The sequence below is a fragment of the Parambassis ranga genome, chromosome 1 (assembly GCF_900634625.1).
Source record: "Parambassis ranga chromosome 1, fParRan2.1, whole genome shotgun sequence".
Lineage (NCBI taxonomy): Eukaryota > Metazoa > Chordata > Actinopteri > Ambassidae > Parambassis > Parambassis ranga.
The window spans coordinates 3,456,953-3,479,974 of NC_041022.1; the positions used below are offsets into that span (position 1 = coordinate 3,456,953).

General features: G+C 47.0%; 2 protein-coding genes across 8 annotated transcripts in view; one reads left to right on the plus strand and one right to left on the minus strand.

Annotated features, from left to right (window-relative positions):
- The window catches only part of kcnq5b (potassium voltage-gated channel, KQT-like subfamily, member 5b), an 84,847-nt gene extending 67,414 nt beyond the window's left edge, over positions 1–17,433 (plus strand). Inside the window, exons 4-15 of one of the 5 annotated variants that reach the window (XM_028392912.1) lie at positions 1,632–1,807; positions 2,115–2,240; positions 4,739–4,849; positions 5,117–5,212; positions 6,265–6,359; positions 7,369–7,395; positions 10,135–10,358; positions 11,577–11,682; positions 12,184–12,315; positions 12,429–12,536; positions 13,715–13,841; positions 14,001–17,433. In XM_028392912.1, coding sequence (XP_028248713.1) covers positions 1,632–1,807; positions 2,115–2,240; positions 4,739–4,849; positions 5,117–5,212; positions 6,265–6,359; positions 7,369–7,395; positions 10,135–10,358; positions 11,577–11,682; positions 12,184–12,315; positions 12,429–12,536; positions 13,715–13,841; positions 14,001–15,272 — 2,600 coding nt within the window. In that variant the 3' untranslated portion in view covers positions 15,273–17,433. Of the gene's footprint in view, positions 1–1,631; positions 1,808–2,114; positions 2,241–4,738; positions 4,850–5,116; positions 5,213–5,942; positions 6,032–6,264; positions 6,360–7,368; positions 7,396–10,134; positions 10,359–11,573; positions 11,683–12,183; positions 12,316–12,428; positions 12,537–13,714; positions 13,842–14,000 lie in introns of all 5 variants that reach the window. The other 4 variants (XM_028433120.1, XM_028393769.1, XM_028394577.1 and 1 more) reach the window with 4 other exon arrangements.
- An 89-nt stretch (positions 17,434–17,522) lies between these two features.
- On the minus strand, positions 17,523–22,997 carry LOC114431598 (elongation factor 1-alpha 1). Of its 3 annotated transcripts, none has more exons than XM_028399195.1 (8): positions 22,874–22,997; positions 21,167–21,349; positions 20,757–20,936; positions 20,380–20,676; positions 20,092–20,242; positions 19,643–19,899; positions 19,329–19,563; positions 17,523–18,699 (listed from the first exon to the last, which is right to left on the minus strand). In XM_028399195.1, the coding sequence occupies exons 2-8, from the start codon at positions 21,308–21,310 to the stop codon at positions 18,575–18,577; spliced, it is 1,389 nt and encodes a 462-aa protein (XP_028254996.1). In that variant the 5' UTR covers positions 21,311–21,349; positions 22,874–22,997; the 3' UTR covers positions 17,523–18,574. The 3 variants fall into 3 exon arrangements, with proteins under 3 accessions (XP_028254996.1, XP_028255068.1, XP_028255146.1); XM_028399267.1 differs by lacking the exon at positions 22,874–22,997 and adding an exon at positions 22,605–22,858; XM_028399345.1 differs by lacking the exon at positions 22,874–22,997 and adding an exon at positions 22,270–22,495.
- Between the last annotated feature and the right edge of the window lie 25 nt (positions 22,998–23,022).

Sequence of the window (23,022 nt, forward strand, 5' to 3'; positions counted from 1 at the left end):
CCCTCATATCATCACCCTGGTCGTTGTCTTCAGACATCAGAAACACACGGAGCGAACAGGTCGTGCTAACATGCTAACAGGTTTCTGGGATCACTACAAAGGGCTCTTTGTTGTGTGTAAACCCTGTTCAGAGCAGTCAGTGTATCCCACAATGCATCATGTCAACAGTCGCGTACAAGCCATGGTCATTAGCACTTATATTAGTCAGCTGGGGGCGATGTTCCCCCTATATAGTGAGTAGGTAGTAGGGAGTCAGGGGGTCCGATAATAATCAATATATTTCAATATCGATAATAATCAGTGTTCATCCAGGTAATTGTATATGTATATAGATACAATGTGTCTGTCGAATTGCATTATGGGTAATGTAGGACTGAACCTATGTGTACTGCTGATGGTTTTGACCTGACTGCACACACACACACACACACGCAGGCTTCATCCTCTCCCCTCCTTCAAAGTGAACCCTCCTGCTGCCTCCTCCATGCTGACCTTTCCCCCCCTCCTCCGCCTCCCGCTGTGCGTCAGCTCCTCCACCTCCTCCAGCCACCCCACCTCGGTTTAGCATGTCCTCTGAAAAAAAAGGGGGGTTCAGCAGGAGGACAGGAGTGAAAACCTCCAGCACAGACAGAGCTGAACAGCTTCAGAGGAGGGTAGAGTTTCACATGGCGTGGAGGAGCGAGGGCTGGGCGGAGGTGAGGTGGGGGTGTGGGCGGATGTTGTTTCTCGAGCTCATTACTCGTGTTGTGTGTGTTCTTTGTGGCTTCGCTGTTATTCCTTTGCTCGGTGTGGTTTCTGTGTGAACTTCCTCTCACACAGATCTGTCAGTCTGTGTGTCTGCAGCGCGTACAGTAACGCAGATTGTCTGCACTGATGTGTCATTACGACTCAAAAGAAACAAATGTGAAAGGCGATCACTGCACGTGCTCAGAAGAGGCTTCCTGACCGCTTCTCACCTCGCAGCACAAACTCTACAGTCCAGCTTTGACCCACAAGCACACACACATGTGTCCGATCAGGACGCCAGAAACAGTCACTTTGAGGTGCCACCAACAGGAAGTCCGCCATTTTGAAAATAACCTACATTTTTGTCAGCCTGCTCTTGTATGCAGAAGTCATTAAAAGCCAGTGTTTTCGTGACACAGCGTGGTGGTCGTGGTGACTTTACCCCTCGCCATGAAACAGGAAGCTGCTGTATCTCCCACATACGTTATCTGTTCTTGCTCAGACCTCACAGTAATGATGAGCATCCAAACCTGATCAGATTGATTAGCCAATATTCTGATACAGTCATAGCGCCACCTATCGGGAGCAGGAAATGTCACTGGGTAGTGTTGTAGTGTATTGATGACGTTTACATCAGGAACGTCTGTTGATGTTAATGATGCAGTTATCTGCTAATCTTCAGGATCACTCATAGCGCAACATCACAGCCAGCTCAGGACAGTCTTAACACCCTCAGAATGACAGGAAGTCATGGTTGAGGCCTAAGGATGCTCAAAATCCTACGACAACTTGCACACGTGTCAAAAGAACCGTGCTGCGATCAAAAAACTCGACTCCAGCTCTCCAACCTGATTTTATTAAAGCTCTTCTGAAGGTTGCTCCTCGGTGTGCGTTTCTCTCCTCAGACATCATAGTGCTGATAGCGTCGGTGGCGGTGGTCTCGGCAGGCAGCCAGGGAAACATCTTCGCCACCTCTGTCCTGCGGAGCCTCCGCTTCCTGCAGATCCTACGGATGGTTCGAATGGACCGGAGAGGAGGCACCTGGAAGCTGCTGGGCTCCGTCGTCTACGCGCACAGCAAGGTGGGCCACGTGATGCGTTTCCCCTTTTTTTTAGTATACAGTGGGTACAGGGTGAAGGAGGACATGATGTTTTGGGTTAAAGGATTCAAACTGCAAAAACAATCACAACTGATGTTCGGTATTTGGGTTAAAAAATAATAACAGTAAAGTGAGAGATTTACCTTCGCATGTATTATCCCGTCGTTTTATCTCATAGAAAGTTTTATCCTGGCAGGAAAGCGGATTTCCAGTCATATGTCAGAGTGCTGCTGCATTAACTAAACTCACTTTTTCCCCTGTGATCGTCTTGTTTGACCTCCACCTGCAGGAACTGGTGACAGCCTGGTACATCGGCTTCTTGGTTCTGATCTTCTCCTCCTTCCTCGTCTACCTGGTGGAGAACAAGTTCAACAAGGACTTTGCGACGTACGCTGACGCCTTGTGGTGGGGCACGGTGAGTCACATGATCACAGCGTGCGCTCATTCTTCACTCCTCCTCCAGGTGTGGATCAGGGCTGTGGATCAGGGCTCACCTCCATGAGATCAGATCCACTCAGATCAGACAGATGTGAGTGTGTGTGAGTCCATCCTGGCTTCCTGGTCGGACAGATGAGTGGAGAAGTTTTTGTTTGTTAGTTTCTTTTTGTGGAGAATAATTTAGATGTTATAGATGTATGACCTGAGAGTTCGGAGCGCTGTGAGGAGCAGCACATCCTGTGTGCTCTTCAGCTTTTCTTGGAATCGCACTTCTTTGCATCAGACACAGATTCTCACCTCTTCAGATATAAACGCGTCCTCCTCTGAATGATGCGATTATTTTCTCTGCCCACTGACAGCTCCTCCATAAACATCAGCCCCGCACGGCCCCATTAAACACCACTTTCAAAAAATATCTAATGATAGAAAATGGGCTTTGTCACGCTCGGCAATCAGAGCCTGAATGAAAGAGAATCAGTCGGAGAGAGGATACATGGACGGACGTGTGTGGATTGGCAGTTAGAAGTTCAGGTTTATTTGGCCTTTGCCATTAAACTGTGAAAGCTCTGTGCTGTTCAGCGCCCACAAGTGAACGGCTTCATTCAGCGGTCACGCCTGGTGTACTGAGCGCAGACTCATTATCACAATTAACTCTTCTATTGAAACATCGTTCGCTGGCCTCTGTGATCTTGAAGATGTTTTAGTCCAGTCTGTTATCGCTGTATCAGAGGAAGCCTCACACATGTGGTATCTGCTCTGATCAGAGTGGAACAGCGTCTCCTCCTCCTCCTCCATGCAGCCTGACAGAACTTTCTGTGGGTTAAAGGGTTCAAACTGCAAAAATAATCCTCCTGTTTTGTTAGTATTCAGGTTAGAAAACAATAATAATAATGTGACAGATTTACAGTGAGGGTGCAGCCTGCTCCCAGAGCTCCCGTATGTGCAGCAGTTTTTCATGCAGCGTTTTCTGCAACTGACAAGAACTGACCATAAACAAACCATTATAAAGCCTTTTTTTAAGTGTATGGTCACAGAAACCTATGTCTGGAGGATGGAGGGGTGGGTGGTGGATCCAGACTGCACAGCTTAATGTGGGATTTACTTTACAGGCAGAGCTGTCTGCAGCGTCCACAAACATCTGACAGGACAGCTTTGGTCCACACATGGACAGAGGAGAGCTGGATCCAGACTCCATGATCCCCATAAGAGACAGGAGGAGACAGACGCAGCACAGACTGAGAGCCACAGACACAGAGTCTGTTACTAAGAGGACACAGACGGCTTAGGCTACATTCAGACTGCAGTTCCTAATGCTCAATTCTGATTTGAAAAAAATATGTGACTGCTACCACTCTCCTGTGTGAACGGACTGCGGCCCTGAAGTAATCGCATGCGCAGAAGAGGGCACGACGTCACATGATGTGTGCTTGTGTGGCTTTGTTTACGTTAATGTCCGATCGTAGCCAAGATAATTACAACCAAATAATATTAAGAAGAACGCTGAGAAGGAAGTGAGCAGCAGCTGCAATGTGTGTGGGTGCGGGGTGGTGGGATAGTGACGAGACTCATAACATTCAACATTCATAATTTCAGAATGGCGAGAACCTTTGAATACGTCTGCGAGCGCCTTTCTGTGTCACTTTCACTGCAAGACAGTCGATATCTCCCTCATTTGTGAGCGAGCGCGTTGGAGTCGGGCTCTACTTCCTGGCAACAGGCGCTTGTTGCTAACAACACCGCTTGTCCGCCCGCTCCTGTGTCGCAGAATTTTGACGTCTGTCGCCTCTCACTGACGCAAAAGTCGGATATATGCCGCATAGCCGTTCAGACTGAGGTCGCATTGCAAAAAATCGGATATGTATCTGATTTAGGAGCACATATGAAAGTGGCCTGGGTCGGATATAAAAAAAATCGGAATTGAGCTGTTCAGACTGTCATGACGATATCAGATACAGGTCACATTCATGCAAAAAAATCGGATTTGGGTCACTTCAGCCTGCAGTCTGAACGTAGCCTTAGGTTCTGTCTGTGAGCTCAGACACTGATCCAGAACTTTCAGAGCAGAAACACTGAACTTCAGAAACATTTTCTGATCTGACGCAGGGTAAAGATTTCAGCTGCAGGCGTTCATCAGTAAACGCGGCTTCAGGGCCGTACGGCTCCTATAGGCCTCCACATACAGCAGCTTTAATCACTCAGAAGTGATTGCAGCGCCTGAAGGCATCGTTTCAAATCACGGCTCTACACGGCAAAATCAGGCGGCGCGCAGCAACGACGGCAAAATGCCGCACACACAGCCGTTAATGAGGACAATAAAGGCACAGAGGCCGGCGTGTATTTCACAGAGACGCATTTTCATTTGTTTTTATTACAAATCATTTCAATGTAAAGGCTTCATGGGAGACGCTGTCAGGTTCATACCTTAATGAGGCCTCAGTATAAACTTCCTGTGACGAGTTCTTTCTGTTTTCACAGATCACCTTGACAACCATTGGCTACGGGGACAAGACACCAAAGACGTGGACGGGTCGGATGCTGTCCGCAGGGTTCGCTCTCCTCGGCATCTCCTTCTTTGCTCTGCCAGCAGTAAGTCTCTCTGATGATGGTCAGGAAGGTCTGTCTCCTCTGATCAGCCGGAATTAATCAGCTGAAAGAAAAACAAGGAAATGTTTATTATTATTATTATTATTATTAACGACTCTCTGACTCATTGTTTTGATCAGTGTGTGAAACACAGAGAGGCTGATATCAGAACAGTTCTCTCCAGATCATGAGTTCATAATTCATAAATAACTGTGCACAGTTTTCTCACGATGAAAACTTTGCTTCATTGTTCCTGTCGATGTCTCTCAGGGGATTCTGGGCTCAGGCTTCGCCCTGAAGGTCCAGGAGCAGCACAGACAGAAGCACTTTGAGAAGAGGAGAAACCCCGCCGCCTACCTCATCCAGGTGACTTCCTGTTCCTCTTTCTGTCACACACACACGTCACTGTTTGGGCCGGAGACAACGTATTTAATGATGATGATGATGATGATGATGATGATGATGATGATGATGTAAACACAACATCTCCAGTGTCTCTCTCTCCTGCGTGGACTCCGTAAAAAGCAGTTAGCCTGTACAGTCCCCTCCAAAAGTTCAACATTGGGCCAATTCCTTTATTTTAGCTGTAGACTGAAAACATGTGGGTTTGACATGAGACAAGAGAGCAAGACATTAGAAGACAGCAGAAGTGTTGGAACATCCTCCTAACATCCTCCTCCATCAAAGTTAGGAGAAAATAGAAAATCAAAGAGCCATTGAACAAACACTGACCACAGCCAATGCAACCGTTTGGAATCCTGAGGAAGAAGTGACAGACCTCCGACACAGAAAGAAGCAGACATTTGGTGATGTCACTGGGTCCCAGGGTGGATGCAAGCAAAGAATCTACAACTAAACATTAAGTCCTAATCAACTTTAATCTACTTTAAATGACTCTTGACTCTTGTCTCATCCTTTGATGTCAAACCCGAATGTGTTCAGCATCCAGGACTGTAGCATCCTTTTAAGACTTTAAGCCCCACTCCCTCCTCCTCCACACACACTCTTTCATCCTGATCTCCACACACACACTCCTTCCTGTCCACCCCTCCCTGACCTCCACCTCTCCACCCTGTGCGTCCCCACCTTGTACCAGGCTGCGTGGCGTTATTACTCCACCGACAGCGCCAGGCCCGACCTGGACGCCACGTGGCGGCACTTTGAGAGCCTCCTGCCGTCCCGCAGGCATGTATCCATGCCTGACCTCCGCCCAGCCTCAGACGTCTGACACAGCCGTGTGTTTGTTTGGAACTAATCAGCTCTTTTGATTTGTCTTTTTATTCTGCTCTTCCTCCTCCTCTTTCTCCTGGATTGTATTGGTTTGATTTTTCCTTTTTATTTTTGATTCATTTTCATTTTCGGGTGGTGTTTCTCTTGTTTTTTTTTTCCTCCTCCACCTCCTGGTGTCCTGCATGCAGTGTGTGTGGCGTAGTTATGCGGCTGATGAGAACTCGGTTTCCATTGCTACCTGGAAGCCTCACTTGAAGGCGTTACACACCTGCAGCCCAACAAAGTAGGTACAACTGTGGCAGCTGGTGTCTGCACAGCTACATGTGTAAAGTTCCTCTGTCTGATGACAACCCCCCCGCCCTGCTCGCCTCGTTGTGTATCTGTTCTCTGTGTTGAATTATTATTATTATTGATCTGATATTTTTCTGATGAGACAACGGCTCTCAGCAAACAAAAGGATAATTTCCAGGCTCCGTTAACAAATCCTCCATCTGTGAACATTAAAACAGACCATGTACATGAAGCTGCAGCACAGCTGTGCTAATGCTAATGCTAAAACTCTGTGTCTGCACAACAACAAAACACTTCCGCGGAGCCCGGAAATATCAGCACAACTGACTGCAATGCACATAATCAGTTAAACATGAGCAAACAGACCCCCGTTTAAAGAGGCAATGAACGAGTGACTGTCGTTGGCATGGAGACGGATCATCCATCTAACGTACTGACGGCTTTAACACTGCGTCAGAACACACACACACACCTCCCTGGTATCACTTTTAGCTTCACTGTCAAAGCCGTCACTGCCGGTTAGCTTAATGCTAGCTGCTGTCAGACTCCCACAACACCCAGTGCGAGGACCAGATGTTGACAGATGGATAATCCATGTCTTAAATGATGCTACACACAGTCCGCGTTTCATTTCCTCTTTAAAGTCAGCGCTCTGCTTCTTCAGCCTGCATGAACCTGCATGTTTGTGCTGGACCCGCCCCCCCCCCCCACTCGAGGTGAGCGTCATTGCTCCGTGTGCAGTGAAGAAGCCGGCGCCGCTCACACATCGGTGTGTCTGCAGGTTTCGGCTTGTTAAATTTAAATAAGATGCAGAACTCTAAGCTTTTATTGTAAATAAATTCTCACACATGAATAAGATGAATCAAACTTCTGCATCACTGCTGCATTGTTTATGAGCTGAAACCTGCAAAAGCACCAGGATATTCTGTGCTAACACTGTGCTACATGAACATGTGTTTCTCATAAATCCTTTGTTTTTATTTTTTCTCTGTCGCCTCCAGGAAGGAGCAGGGAGAGTCCAACACCAGGTTAGTCACTTCTTTTTTGACTTTTTTTGGTACCAACTGATCTGTCGACATAAAAAATGAAAAAATAGATTCCTCAAAAACGTTTTTTCTCCTTCAAATAGCATTTATTTTGATTTGAATGTAGTCTTCCAGCTGCTTATTTATACACCCAGCAGGTTTTGGCCTGTGGCTGTTTCTAGCTCCTGCTTTGGGCTCATTCAGCACTCCTTTGTGTCTGCTGAATATAAACATCATAATACTACACAGCAGCTCTTCACCTGTGTGCATTTTAGCACTGAGGGCCCTGTGAGAACCACCGGCTGCAGCGACGCTGACGTGTGCAGGTGTCTTAGTGAAGCCTGCACCTCTAAACCAGCAGAGCGGGCCGTGCTGCGAGCCTCCTGCTGCTGCTGAGGCTGGAGGTCGGGGGTGATGACATGTTGCACTGCTAACAGCCACTTTTACACAAACACTGTGACTCACTGTTTTGATGCTTTATCACCTCTTCCCTCCAAAAACACACACACACACACACACAGGTTCGTCTGCTGTGTAGCTGTCTTGTTATGAGGTGTTTTTTTTGTACTGGCTCTCCGTGCGGTGCTCCTGTCTGTTAGCCGGTGTGGAGGACGGCGAGCGGGGCGGCGGTGGAGGCTGTGTGATGTAATATGTTTGCAGTTATGAAACACTGAGCAAATGTTTGTCTACAAAACAGCGCAGCAACCTGAAGGCAGTGGTGGTGTTGTTGTCTCCTGAGCCCGGCTGTGTGCACAGGAAGACACACAATAATCTGGAGGAGGGATTAAAGCCTCCAGGGTCCGGGGTCTGCAGGAAATGATGATCTTAATCCCTCAGTGAATCCACACGTGTCTGTCTTAAAGGTTGCCGGCCTCACGCTAGTGATTCAGGCACTTGTTGCCATGGCCCAGCTGAATTCTCATAGTTAAATGAGGGATATCGACATGAAGTGTGTGAGTCACCAAATTGCAGCCTTTTTCAGATGGTGCTGTAGATGTTCATTTTCCTCCACTAAGCTCAATTGCCTCCGTTCGGCTGCTTCTAAATGTCAGTGGTCGACAAACGGCAGCTCTGCTGTGTCGCTTCATACATGCAGCGCCACAGAACCAGGTGCTGAGAAGCCTCGAAGGCAAAAAAGAACCCCTCAGAGGTGAACGTTTGTGATTCTGCTCCATGTAACACGTGACCGTGTGTCTATCTCCTCTTGGTTTTTAGTCAGATTCATAGTAGTAAACAGAAGCTACTGAGGAGGTGTACCGCTCGGAAACATAGGTACATCTCTGCTCCCCGCGCACACCACGCTGCTCTTTGGGAATGCTGACTAATTCTGGGTGCATGGTTGTGGTTTAGGTAGGAGGGCGGAGCCGCTCGGCCCTGCGTGGGAGACGTCGCACTGTTCCTGTCTGAGCTCTAACCCTGCCTGAGCCATGCGCTACTTCTGCCTGTTTGTTCCTCACCGTCAGATCGCTGCAGGGTCCGCTCCTGTTTCCTGCACACATAGGGACATAGAAACCATTCAGTGTGTTGAAGCACTATTTTTTTTTTTTTTTTACTTCACTCTATCTCTGAGCTGTTATTGCAGCAATAAACTGTCACTGCACACACTCCACATACAAATGTCACACACCACATAGGGCCAAGAAAGAAAATGTCAAAAATCTTCGCCATAGAGTGTGTGGGTGTGAGGAGTGATACTCACAGGACTTCAAGATCAAAGGTTTTTTATAAATTTATACAAATCTGGAACATCTTGACATTTAAATGGGAGAGTTACCAGAAAAATGTCACACACAGATTAAAAAATATAGCAAAAAACATCACAGATGTATGAGGAGAAATAAAACCTCATCGATAATATCTGAGCTTTTTCTTATTAATTTAATCCTGAAATATTACCACCCACACCCACTCTATCATTTATTTGACTTATACCCTAATCCATGATAATTAGAGGACTGTTTATCATCAACACTGAAGAAAACAAGCTAAGGCTGATTATTATATTTTGAGTCCTCCTGCTGTAAAAACTGACCCCACGCACCATTTTTAGCTGTTTGTTAAAGTCTGCGGCGGCCAGCTGAAAACACTGAGGCCTCTTTAAAAATAAAACATACACGTTAGCAGCTTGTTTTTCAGCCCTTCAGTAGGAACCAACGAGCCGCTGCCTCAGACCGTTTAGACGGACGGACACACAGAGCTGCTTTTGTTTGTTTTGTTTTTTCATGGAGGAAAAATACGAAAAGACGCTGTCTGACTTTGAACTGAGCCATGCCTGACGCATGTGCGCTGCACTGCATGCTGTCACTCTGCACAAACAGCGACTCTGAGCAGGTTTTTTTTTTTTATCCACAGACTCTGAGGATTCTTTATATAACATAACATAATAACACAAACACTGCAGTAACTGTGAGCACCTCTTTTAGCATCATGCTAACACTGACAGACAAAGCAAAGCATCGTCAGGTAGCTGAAGCATCCTGTCTAACCAAAGCTTGCATTTTGTATATTTGCACCTGCTGCAATGCATGCTGGGTCTTTTCTCCATCTTGTCCTGAAGCTCTTCGTCCATGTTCTGGTCAGAGTTCTGAATGATGGCTGCTGAATGATAAAGACAAAAACAAAATAAAGGTCTTGATGTTTTATGTTTCATCATAATTTACCTGTCTGTCACCTTACCTTCCTCTTCCTCCTCCTCCTCTTCCTCCGTCTGCTCTCCGTTCTACTCTTCATCTCTGTTTACAGCCAGAAGCTGAGCTTTAAGGAGCGCGTGCGCATGGCGAGCCCCCGCGGTCAGAGCATCAAGAACCGTCAGACATCTTCAGTGAACGACCGGCGCTCCCCGGTGGCGGACGCTGGCACAGAGGGCACCAGTCCTGCCAAGGTGCAGAAGAGCTGGAGCTTCAACGACCGCACGCGCTTCAGACCGTCACTCCGCCTCAAGAGCCAATCCCGCTCCACGACTGACGGTGAGTGCGTCAGTGTGCACACACACAAACTGGTTTGTTTTTGCATGGATGCACAGCAGTCGGTGTCAGCACTGACGTTATGCAGAGCAGTTTTTTGTGGGGTCGGCCTCTAGTGGCCATTCGAGGAGCTGTCCTGAATAAGGAGCAGGATGTCACTCCCTCAAGTGGCCACTGGACGAACTGCAGCTTTTTTTTGCCTGTGTGTGTCCATCAAATCTGAACAGGACAGTTTTTCCCCTGAAAATTTAAAACACGTGATAACTGACCGTCCAACCTGCCAGGGCCAGAGTCCTGCCCACTAATTAAAGCAGCTGAGTGCAGGAATGCTCATGGTCGTTGCGCTCCCTGTCAGTGCCGGCCTGGCCAGCTCCTCCTGGGTAACAGCCAGTTGGTGTTTGTGGGTGGACTGGTGGATAAGATGGAAGGTGGGGGTGGAGAGCTCCAGCAACCATATGGGCTGTCAGAGCCATCCAGCTGGCTGAGGCCTGCTGGCGGAGACGAATCAATAGCCGAGCTAGCCAAAACCAAAGTGTTTGGCTGGGTTAGCCACGCTGCATCTGATCCTCCACTGACATGCTGGCTGGGAGATGAGGATCAATTAGGAGGACTGATTAATCAGGAATGTTGTTATGATCCCGTTTGGTGGCTCGGCGCAGCACTGACTCCACTCAGAGCTTCGCTCTGTGCTGTAACCCTCCGCCGACCTCCTCATGGTGTCATAACTCAGCAGGCCCATAAACAGCTGTGTTGTCATAAAGTTGCACTGTTAGCGATATATCTGCAGGCACACCGGAGGCCTGTTCTTTACTACCAGTCTCCAGATCCAGACAGCAGCTCACACCGATGTGCGTTTTTATGTTTTAGGCCCCGAGTTGTCCAAAAAAATTAAAGTTGTTGAACATGAAGTGAGATTCATTTGTTTGAGTCCAGACCGGATTCATCTGGCCTCATGACATCATTCAGCTTCTTGATGAAGAGGCAATTAGTCCAATCAGTAGCAAAGGAAGACTAAATAAGGGGGCGGGTCTAATGTGGATCTTTTATTTCTCTCCTCTCCTGAATGTTGGCATGGCAACGCATCTGTGCTGAAGTAATATGATTCAGGCAGATTTCTTCGTCCTCTGCTGTCAGGCTGAAATGGATGAGTTGTGTTGGTGTAAAATGCCGTCTTATCACTGAACAAGAAGAAGAATAATCCTCCTCTGCCTCACACAGCAGACTCCAACATGGCGGGGGAGGACGCCTTCGATGAGAAGTGCTGTCAGTGTGAGATCTCGGTGGAGGACCTGCTGCCCTCCGTCAAGTCTGTCATCCGAGCCATCAGGTGAGACTTCCTCCTCCTGTCCAACTGCATTCTTTTTTTTGTCCTGAATACAAACAAGCCCTGTTTCTCCTTTAATCCCCAGCAGCCCGGGGATTAAGGGAGAATTTCGGGCGTCGTTTTTGGTTCATGTGAGTGGATTTTACAGAGTGGGGAATATTAACACAGGTGATGGATGCAGGGTCCTGTGAGAGTATTCAGACTCAGACTTAGACCTGGGTTTGAGTTTATGGGCGCTCCTTAGGCCGTCTCTTCTCCATTTTGTTGAGGCTTTTGTCGTCCGCCTCCTTCCTCTGTCCACTCTTAGACCTTCAGTTCAGCCTGGAGGCTCCACGGGCTCATAAATCCAGACAGGTTTTACATGCAGACGCCTGAGCAGGTGTTTTCTCGTGGATGTGAGGGTTCAGGTGTGTCTGTGGTGTAAAGATCACCTGCACTGACTGGATCAGAGCTCCCCCTTGTGGTGGATGTGTGAACTCCTCTGCGGTCTGTGTGTGTGTGCAGGATAATGAAGTTCCATGTGGCCAAGAAGAAGTTCAAGGAGACGCTGCGTCCGTACGATGTGAAGGACGTGATTGAGCAGTACTCAGCGGGTCACCTGGACATGCTGTGTCGCATCAAGAGCCTGCAGACCAGGTAGGACCCCACTGTGTGTGTGTGTGTGTGCGCGCACCTCGTATTAGTTTCTGATGTCTCATTTTTGCATGTATGAACACGCGTGTGTGTGCATGTGTCTGCTTCCCTCACAGGCTGGACATGATAGTAGGCCCACAGCCCCTCAGCAGCCGAGCCAAGACCTTTTCCTCCCCCTCACTGCCTGTCTATTACAGCCAGGCCAGAAAGAACTCCACCCAGGGGTCAGAATGTCCCCACCCACTTACTCACCCGCCTCCCTTACCCCTCACATATCACATGGTTTCGCTTTATGTCAATCCGGGAGCTGATGTGTTCTCACATACGTATAAAACTCATCACTTATCATCCATTTGTAGATTTGTTAATGATACGCCGGGTGCGATTCACATGAGAGCTGGAGCAGGGCAGCCGGACTCGGTGGAGTTCTGTGAAGACGCCTCACAGAGGACAGTTTTTATCCTGTATTGGAGGAACTCCAACAAATCCAGCTGCCCTGCTCAATGAAAAATGACCTGGATGGCTGCTGAGTGTGACTACAGATCTGAACTTGACAACGCTAAGCAGAAAATGGCCGAGTTTATCTCAGGTTTGTTAGCATAAAAGAGGAGCAGGTATGTCTGTGAGCTGTTATGCTGTTTGAAAGATTGGCTCTGCGTAAATCATCATCGCTATAAGACGCTATAGGAGAGCCAGCAATAAGCCACTTTTAACCACGTTTGATGCACAGATGCGGAGATTTTTACACATGATTTGATAAACGAGGCTCCTGGATTGTCATATAAAGCCTGAGTTGCTTCTTTGAATTAACTGTTGTGCACTCTCTCTCTCTGTCACACACACACTAACCTATCACTAACAGAGCTCACTCTTATGTTCTGGGATCACACATGATAACATGTATCACACTGAGTCTGTGCAGTAACACTGCCCCCTGCTGTCTGTGACTGAACCTGCAGTTTGTGCTGCATCTCGCTCAGGTGGTGCTGATGAGACCGTGCCGGTGAAGATGCAAAACAAACACTAATCTGATGTGTGGAGGAACTTGTTGCTTTTTGTACCTGCATGACTGCTTCGGCTCCTCTCAGCTGTCTGATGGATTTAACACAAACAGACTTTATTAAGCAGATTCAGTTGGACCTCACTGGACTGAGCAGACTTTTATGTGAGGAATCACAATTCTGCCTCAAATTTCGATAAAAAACAGGCCAGAACCTGCACATTTTAGAGTTTTGTAGTATTTTCATGTTTTTGTTGCATGCAGTGAGGAAAGGTCTGTTTGTTGTATTCTTCCTGTTTACAGTTTCTTCCTCTCTGTTGGGCTTCTTCCTGGATTTCTCCTCTTCCTCCCCATACTTGTGTGTGTGTCACATGTGTGTGTGTGTGTGTGTTTGTGTTCCAGGGTGGACCAAATCCTCGGGAAGGGCCAGATCCCTCTGGACAAGAAGATCCGAGAGAAGCTGCTGTCTGATGGAGACATACTGGAGGACATGAGCATGCTAGGTCGCGTCTGTAAGGTGGAGCGGCAGGTCAGTGTCTGGACTTTTATTCTGAAAGGTTTCATCAGAATTGCTGTTATCTGTTGTTAAAAGTCAGTCATAAAGTTCTGCTCCTCTGTGGAAACAAACACAAGTAATTCTGAAAAGTAGAATTACTCATCTGTTCTGGGTCTTCACGTCTCCTCACAGGTGCAGTCGATCGAGTCCAAGCTGGACTCCCTCCTGGACATTTACCGCCAGGTTCTGCGCAAAGGCTCGTCCTCGGCGCTCACGCTGTCCTCGCTGCCTCTCTTCGAGCTGGAACAGACCTCCGACTACCACTCCTCCGTCTTCACCAAGGACTTGTCCTGCTCCACCCAGGTCAGCAGTGGTGGAGCGCCTCCTTCTGGCGGCTTCGCCACACGCTCCTCTACTAACTCTCACCTCTCCCAGGGAGGACTCCATCTCATCCTGGCACCACCCAACGAGCTGAACCTCAATCTAAACGCCTCTTCTTCCACGCCTCCCTCTGGACTTGCTTCTTCCTCCTTCAGCCCATCACCACTGCCTCACCACCACCATCATCATCATCACCGTCATACACAGGTTCAGGCCACCACACCTGAGAGTGGCACTGATGAGGCGGGTGGAAGCACTCCACCCCTTCTCACCCCAAACAGTATCAGCAGCTCTGGAGGTAGAGGAGGAGGAGGTGACGGAGGGTTTCCTCTCCTCGCAAGGCTGCCGCCGCCGCCGCCACCTGGCCGAAGCAGCGGCACAGGTAACCTGGTGCGAACGGCATCCATAGAGGTTTCCCCTGACATGGAGGACTTCTGTGGAGGTCTGGAGACGCAGATGGGGGATAGCAGTGCCGGGGAGGACCTCGGCCTTGGACTGGGGCTCGGGAGACTGGGACAGCAGCTGCAGGGCAGCAACGGCAGGCTGAACTCTAAGGAGGAGGGCTCCTGGAGGAGGCACATGAGCCTGGAGCTGGAGCCGCTGGTCCCCGCAGCCCTGGGCTGCTGCCCAGGTCCCATTCAGACAGACAGAGGACTGGGCAAGTCCATGTCTGTGCAGGACCTGATGCAGGCGGCTCCAGGGACAATCCGTGACCCCCACCACAGCCACAGCCTGTCATCTCCAAGCCCCAGCACAAGCAGCGGCTCCCCGACTGGCTTCCACAGCTGCCAGGACCCTGGGGGAGGAGGGGGTGGTGGTAAGGTAAGGGGTGGAGGTGGTGGTGGAGGTGGTGGATGGGGAGAGGAGGACCTTTTTATCAGTGACAGGGACATCGATGCACAGGGATTTGACTTATTGTCACAGGGGGCCAGTGAGACCCACACCTACTCCTCGGACCTCCTGAGGACAGAGGTCAGAGCGGGGTCCCGCGGCTCAAACCACAGCCTGGCCAGCGGACACGCGTCGTCCCCCTCCACCGGCAGCAGTGAATTGCTGAACATGCCGCACGTGCGGCTAAAATAGACCCAGCTACAGGCACACGATGTCACCTCACAGAGACGGTTTTTATCCTTTTTGGAGGGAAGTGGGAGGGCGGGAATATAACGCGGGGTCTTTTTTCTTTATTTCCATTTTGATCCATTTGATAAGAATCACAGTATTTTCATACAGGCTGATCACACAGGGCATATCACTGCATGAGTCATTTTAGTTTTTTAAGTATGATCTGAGATAAAACATGAAGACTTGAAAAAAAAAAAATAAAGGCGCTCACAGACGTCTGTTTTGAGATGTCAGTCGGGTGTTTTCAGTTGGACGTACAGAAATCTGAAGGAAACCGTTTACAGTCCACAGCACAGGCGCCTAACACCTACCAACCCCTCTACATGTACAGCACGCATCTGTCAGAAAATGTGCCGCTAGTTACACAAGCTGTACTTCCTGTCTGATCACACAGCAGGCTAACACACTGAAATGAATGTTACCTCGTTCTGTGTTCCCATTATATTCAGCCCCATGTAGAACGTATTTAAATCAGAAACAATAAATGAAAGCGCTCGGTGTGGAGCCGCAGTGTAAAGAAAAGAGAATTTAATGTGAATGCTGGCATCAGATGTGTTTTTATGTATTCTTTCTTTCTGCAGTCTCAGGCATCTGTCATCTTATTTATAGAACTCCTGTACAGTAAAATGATCAGCATGTTCAGATTGTGAGGGCGGCTTTATCCTAACTTTCACTTGAAACAACCCAGCTTCAAAAACTCAAACAGCAGCATCACAAAGAGTTTGTTAAACTCATCATGTGGTAAACTGATCACATGTGGAGGGGAAAAGATATTTTTAAATCTACAAGGAAAAAAAATAAAAATAATCATATTCTTTGATAATAAATAGATACAAAAACATTCTGTGATATTCAACTTAGAATTTGAAGAAAAAGAAATGTGTATTAACAAGAAAAAATGTGGATCTATTCTTTAAATCTGCAAATTTATGAAACAGAAAAAAGGATAGTCTGTGACATATTTGTCAAATTATAAGTAAAGAACTAACATTACATTCAGAAAACAAAAACATGCTTTTTAACCATAACCGAACTTCATGTGCATACCTACAAAACATAATTAGGACATTCTCTGACTTTAAATGTGACGAACTGACCAGAATAGACATTTTTGGACCTTAAGGTTATATTAATGTAGTACACGCTACATTTACAAGAAAAAAACGTGTTCTCTAACACTGCAATTCTACAAATATGGAAAAAATGTGTGAATTTGAATTGATTTCTCTCAAATTATTTACACATAACTATTTCCATTAAACGCCTTCTAAGAGCCTTATAGTAAATTAAGATTAAGATTAAGATTAAGAAAACCTTTATTAGTCCCACAATGGGGAAATTGCAAATAAAATCTGGAGTGCTATATATTTTCTGAAATTAATTTTAAAGAGGTAAGAGTGAAATACCGGTGTGCAGTCAGCTGTCCCTCCCTTTGTACCTTGTGCCACGCTGAAAGCCCATTACACACAACCGAGTACAGCTATCTTTGTGAGGACATTTATTGACATAATGCATTCCCTAGTCCCTTACCCTAACCTTAACCATCACCCTAAGAGTGATGAAAACCTAATTCTAACCTTCACCTTAAAACCGAGTCTAAATCCTCCAGCCTTTTTAGACCCTTTAAAAGGGTCAGTTTGTGTGGTAGACCATTGAAGGGAGGACATTTTGGCCGGACCTCACTTCACTGGTCTACCACACAAACTGGTTCTCATAAGGATAGCTGTACAAGAGCGAGCACACACACACACACACATGCACACACCGTCACCTGTCAGTCTGTGTGGAGGGTTTAAGTCAGAGCAGCTGTTCCTTATCTTCAGATCAATATGCATTGATCAGCTGGTTTCCCAGCTGAGGACAGCCATGGGTTAAAACACACCTTGAATGTCATTTCCTGGTTTGATATTTTGTCAGAGTAGGTACACTGAAAGAAACGTAATGCATTTGGCTCTTTGCCGCCCTGTTTCTACATGAAGTAAGATCTTATTTAAATCACTGTTGATGTCGGCTTCATTTGTGGGATTATTTTTGCGTCCTTGAAGTGTACTCGCTGCAGAATGTATTGCTTATTAGTACAAACATCTGTTGCTTGAACTGCTGAGCAGCCACATCACAGCGACTCATCCTGCTGTTGCATGGTACAGAATCAGGAGCGGAGTCGGAAGAGGTGAAGCCTCTTAAGACAGCAGTACCTCAGTGAATTCTGCAGACCCATATCAAAGACCAGAACTTTTAAAGGAGTTTCCTTTCCTATTTCCTTTAGATATTTATAAACATATTGTGCATGAACAGGCTCTCATATCCAAACCTGACTATAAGTACTGAGAATGAATCGAGTCCGATCACTATGTAAGACCCGGGCTCTGATAAGAAGTCTACAAAATGTACTCACAGTATACTGGTGCCTTGCTTTTGTGGTAAATGTCCATCCCCATGTCTGTTTAGTTACCTTAGCTCCAAACAGAAACCTGTCACACTGTCATAATTTCATTTTTCCCTTCCAGATATCATTTTGCTACTGGGCATAAAGTGGGCCTTTGACATGTTAACATTCTGTCTTTTAATTTATTTAAATTATGTGCACATATTTACACACTAGTAATAATCTCGGTTAGATTTATGAAAGCCTGTATTGTATTGAAAATGCAAGTGAACTTTTATTCTCATTCATCAATAAAGGAAATTCTATGGAAAAACTTGGAATTTGCCTCGTCACTGACAGATACTAGGAACAAAGACGCACTGTTTTAAAACAGATTTACTGTTATGAACTCACAATTAACATTTAATAAGGTGCATGAACTTAACAGTAACATTTATCAGAGCTACTGCAAGGGAGCTTAAGTCAAGCAAAGTGCGAGCGCGAACATTTCAGGTCAGATTCTGAAGCTCTTAAGGTGCAACGGCGAACATGCAGGCGGCTAATCTACCTAGAGCATAGTATTACTTTCTTTTAAGGCTAAAAGCACAGAACAACACTAACAAAGACCACATGAAAGGAGAACATCTCTAGTGCATCAGTACACTGGTGGAGGGATCGACAAGCAGCTTAAAGCTAACTACACACAGCCAGAGAACAAATAAAACATATCGCCGCGTGTCAACACGTCCCTCTCTAACTGGTTATTTTTTTTCCTTCGTCTGCTTTTGCGATGCATTGTGATAATAGACCAGACGCTGACTATGGTGTGCAGAAGGGGCAGGGTGATGGTGTGTCTTCGGCCACAGCGAGCGTTCGGGGCAGCAGCCCAGCACAACATTCATTTGGCCTTCTGTGCCTTCTGTGCAGACTTGGTGACCTTACCGCTAGTGGGGGCTTTCTTCTCCACACCTTTAATCACTCCCACCGCCACCGTCTGACGCATGTCGCGGACAGCAAAGCGCCCTGAGGAGGGGGGAAAAAATAACACATTGGTATCTCTGATCAGTGTTTATGTGGGATACAGAAACAGCACCATCGTGGCTACAAACGCAGAGAACTCAAACATGTCTGTGTGCAAAATAAAACAGAAGGAAATCTGGAATCAGAAGTTTTCTATTCGTACTTTTACAGCCTACCAACTAGTGTGCGAAGAAACGATCATAACATAATATCTGTCCTATGATAAGAGATTTGAATTGTGTCACGATAATGCATGTTGATGAGCCGTTTGACGTTGTTTCCCAACCTTTATTGAAGCATGGCACATGTGTAAAAAGTTCCACAGCACCTTCCCCCTTCATGTTTCTACACTCTCTGGGTTTACACGTCTCTGCTTGCTGTATTGTGCACAGCACAGCAGTTCGCCACAAAACACGTGCATGAGCGCAGACACACAGAAACACACACACACCGACTGCACTGAGTTAAGGTACCGGTGGTGCTGCCAGACTCGACGATGCATGAGCTGACGCAAAAATCCTTTCACTTATCTAACTAGGGGATATTTAATAGTTGGCATAGTCGAACTAAGACTCTCCTTCTGGTGTTTTTTGTTTTGTTTTGCAGAAAATAATGCTGATTGTGTTACTTACCTAATGGTGGGTACTCAGAGAAACTCTCCACACACATGGGCTTTCCAGGGATCATATCCACAATGGCTGCGTCTCCAGACTTCAGGAACTTGGGGTTGTCCTCGAGCTTCTTGCCAGAACGGCGATCGATCTTTTGTTTGAGCTCTGCAAACTTGCAGGCGATATGTGCGGTGTGGCAGTCCAGCACGGGGGCGTAGCCAGCGCTGATCTGACCAGGGTGGTTCAGGATAATCACCTACAGGGCAGCAGAGACGAGTAAGGACACATGCAGAAGAACAGACTCATGGATGTGTTTGGAAGCTGAGTAAGCGGACCTGAGAGGTGAAGCTGGCTGCCTCCTGTGGTGGGTCGTTCCTGCTGTCCCCCGCCACATTGCCACGGCGAATATCCTTGACGGACACGTTCTTTACATTGAAGCCCACGTTGTCACCAGGCAGCGCCTCAGTCAGAGCCTCATGATGCATCTCCACCGACTTGACCTCAGTGGTCACATTGACGGGAGCAAAGGTGACCACCACGCCAGGCTTGAGAATTCCGGTCTCCACTCTGCCCACGGGAACGGTGCCAATGCCTACACAAAGGAGAGTCAGACACTTTGTGAAATGCTCTGTGACACAAAGCTTCAACAACATGCACGAACATTTAGGACAGAAGAAGCCAATGGGAAATGTTTCAACACCTCATTCACTCTCATTCCTAAAATACTTTCAACACATTATCTGCTAGCGCGTCAGCAGAACTTGATAACTGGGACCATCCTCACCTCCGATCTTGTAAACATCCTGCAGAGGCAGGCGGAGGGGCTTATCGGTGGGGCGGGTGGGAGGCTGGATGGCATCCAGAGCCTCCAGCAGTGTGGTGCCAGAGGCGTTTCCATCCTTACGGTTGATCTTCCAGCCTTTGAACCAGGTCATCTGTGCAGAGAGAAAGAAGCTCAGTTTTCTTCCACAGTTTTGGGAAATCAAAGTTTTGTGTGTATTTTGATTCATGGATTTGCACAATTTGCGTTGGTTTCATATCTATGTGCGCTGATGTGAAGATGCAGACTCACATTAGGGCTGGGCTCCAGCATGTTGTCTCCATTCCAGCCAGAAATGGGCACAAAGGCCACGGTGTCAGGGTTGTAGCCAATCTTCTTGATGTAGGTGCTGACTTCCTTCACGATCTCCTCGTAGCGCTTCTGGCTGTAGTTGGGCTCAGTGGAATCCATCTTGTTGATCCCCACGATGAGCTGCTTCACTCCCAGGGTGTAGGCAAGGAGGGCGTGTTCTCGGGTCTGCCCATTCTTGGAGATGCCGGCCTCGAACTCGCCCACCCCCGCAGCCACAATCAGCACCGCACAGTCAGCCTGGAGGAAATCAGAAGACAGATAATAACACAATTTTCCTTCTTCAGTTACTCATTTATTTAGGCTCAATCTAACTCCACCTGAGACGTCCCGGTGATCATGTTCTTGATGAAGTCCCTGTGTCCTGGAGCATCGATGATGGTGACATAGTACTTGCTGGTCTCAAACTTCCACAGAGAGATGTCAATGGTGATGCCACGTTCACGCTCTGCTTTCAGCTTGTCTAGGACCCAGGCGTATTTGAAGGAACCCTTTCCCATCTAGAGGATGTGAAGGTGAAAGACAGACATCAGGCTATACTCCTCCTAAATCCATAATGTAGGGTGGAGGTTAAGTCATAAAATGTCAGCAGTTTTTAATCCTAACCAACACTGCATTTATGTGAGCCATTAGAGCAAACTAAAAACATATACTTCTTAGTAAAAGGAAGCGGATTAGTTATTATGAAAGCGATCCTATTTTAAATCTAAGCGAGGACAATGAGTCATACCTCTGCAGCTTCCTTCTCAAACTTCTCGATTGTTCTTTTGTCAATGCCCCCGCACTTGTAGATGAGGTGGCCAGTGGTGGTGGACTTGCCTGAGTCGACATGTCCTATCACCACAATGTTTATGTGAAGCTTCTCCTTCCCCATTGTGGATCGCTCGCTCGCTCACTCTGGAAAGATCTGGAACTGCAGGATCACAACGAAACAACATGCATTGAAGAAAATAACCTGCAGAAAATCAGCACGCTCGCACATAGGAAAATGCATGAAGACTGGATGTGCACCAACGTTGAAAATCACGTGTCACATCAAGTGTCGTACCTGATGAATAAGCTGATTTAATTCTATGACCTGATTAGGGACGATCAAGCTCAGTTAAACTGCTTTCAATTATCATCTCAGCAGTTTTATATCATGTTACAACACAAGCATCGCATTAACCTTCACCTCTTTTTATCCGTTAACGATTAATTTGACGATTATACTGGCCATATTTAAGAGACGCAACCCACAGAATCAACCATACATTTCAACCATGTGGTGGAAAAAAAAACAAAACACAAAACACTGCATTTACATCATTAAACATGTGATACTTGTTGTAGTGAAAGTTGAACGTTCACAGTCCCTGTGCAAAATTCATCATGTTGGATATTTGAATGAAGCCAAAATGAACACTTCCACCTGTTTTCTGAAATCTGTTTTCTTTTTTTTACAGCACAGTACTTATTTATTCCAGGTCAGATCTTTTAATAATATTTGCAGCATTAAGGAGCTCCACTGTGGCTAAGACTAGCTAATAAACTAGCTAGCTTACTACTAGCTATATCGCTGCTGTTTGCGCTCACACAGAACTACATAAACGTTAACATTTATAATAAATAAGCACACCAACTTAAAAACAGTAAGTTACTGCACCATTACTTGATTCAAAGCGGGATATTTTATCATGAGAGCTAAAGCTAAAGTTAGGCTAATTTTTCAATAGCTCCCGTCTCATAATGATAAACGGCTTTCTGTAATATTTTGACAGAACGCATTTTAAAGTTCTAATCATGAATTCAGAATACTATAACCTATAAAATCAGTTATAACGGTGACCTTACCGTTTATTTTGAAGCTAACAGCAGCTACCCACTGTTAACGCTAGCGTAGTGTTACGTCAGACCCCGCACATGCGCAGAGGCGGCTTCGCGGTTCCATAGATGACAGATGTTTAATTAGCTGATTAATTTTCACATTTTTAGGCGTCAAACTGAAATAATCTGACACAAGTGTTTATTCATGCATACACCCGATGATCATGAGCAGAAAATGAAGAACCACATGAACGTCCTCCACTTTATCTCCCAATACAGTGATGAAGTGAGTCACATTAAGTCACATTAATGCCGCAGCGATCATGACGCCGCAGAGCTGCGTCCCCCTTCCAGACACTCACAGCTCTGTTCAGGACGCTGACCCGCGCAGGAGGAACACTCCTCCACCCAAACTGCGCCACACCGGCCTGAAGCTGCCCTCCACACCCGTCTACACCCCTCCTGGCAGCGCGAGCCGTGATCAAATTACCAACACCGACACCATCCAGCACCACACGGGGGTTCACCTGCCACAACACCGAGCCTCAGCACAATGCAATTTACATAACAGCGCCGACAAACGTCCCTGAAAGCATCATGCGTTCCTCTGGGAAACATCCTCCGGTCCTACCTTTGGAGCCTCTGAGATGCGTTCACGGGCGGTGAAACGGAGGATGCTGCTCGCAGCTGCTGCACCGACAGACGCAGACAAGGTGCCGCTGTGTCAGCTGGCGTCAGAGCCTGCAATGGCCGCGCTGCGCCACCAGGTGGAGCTCTGCT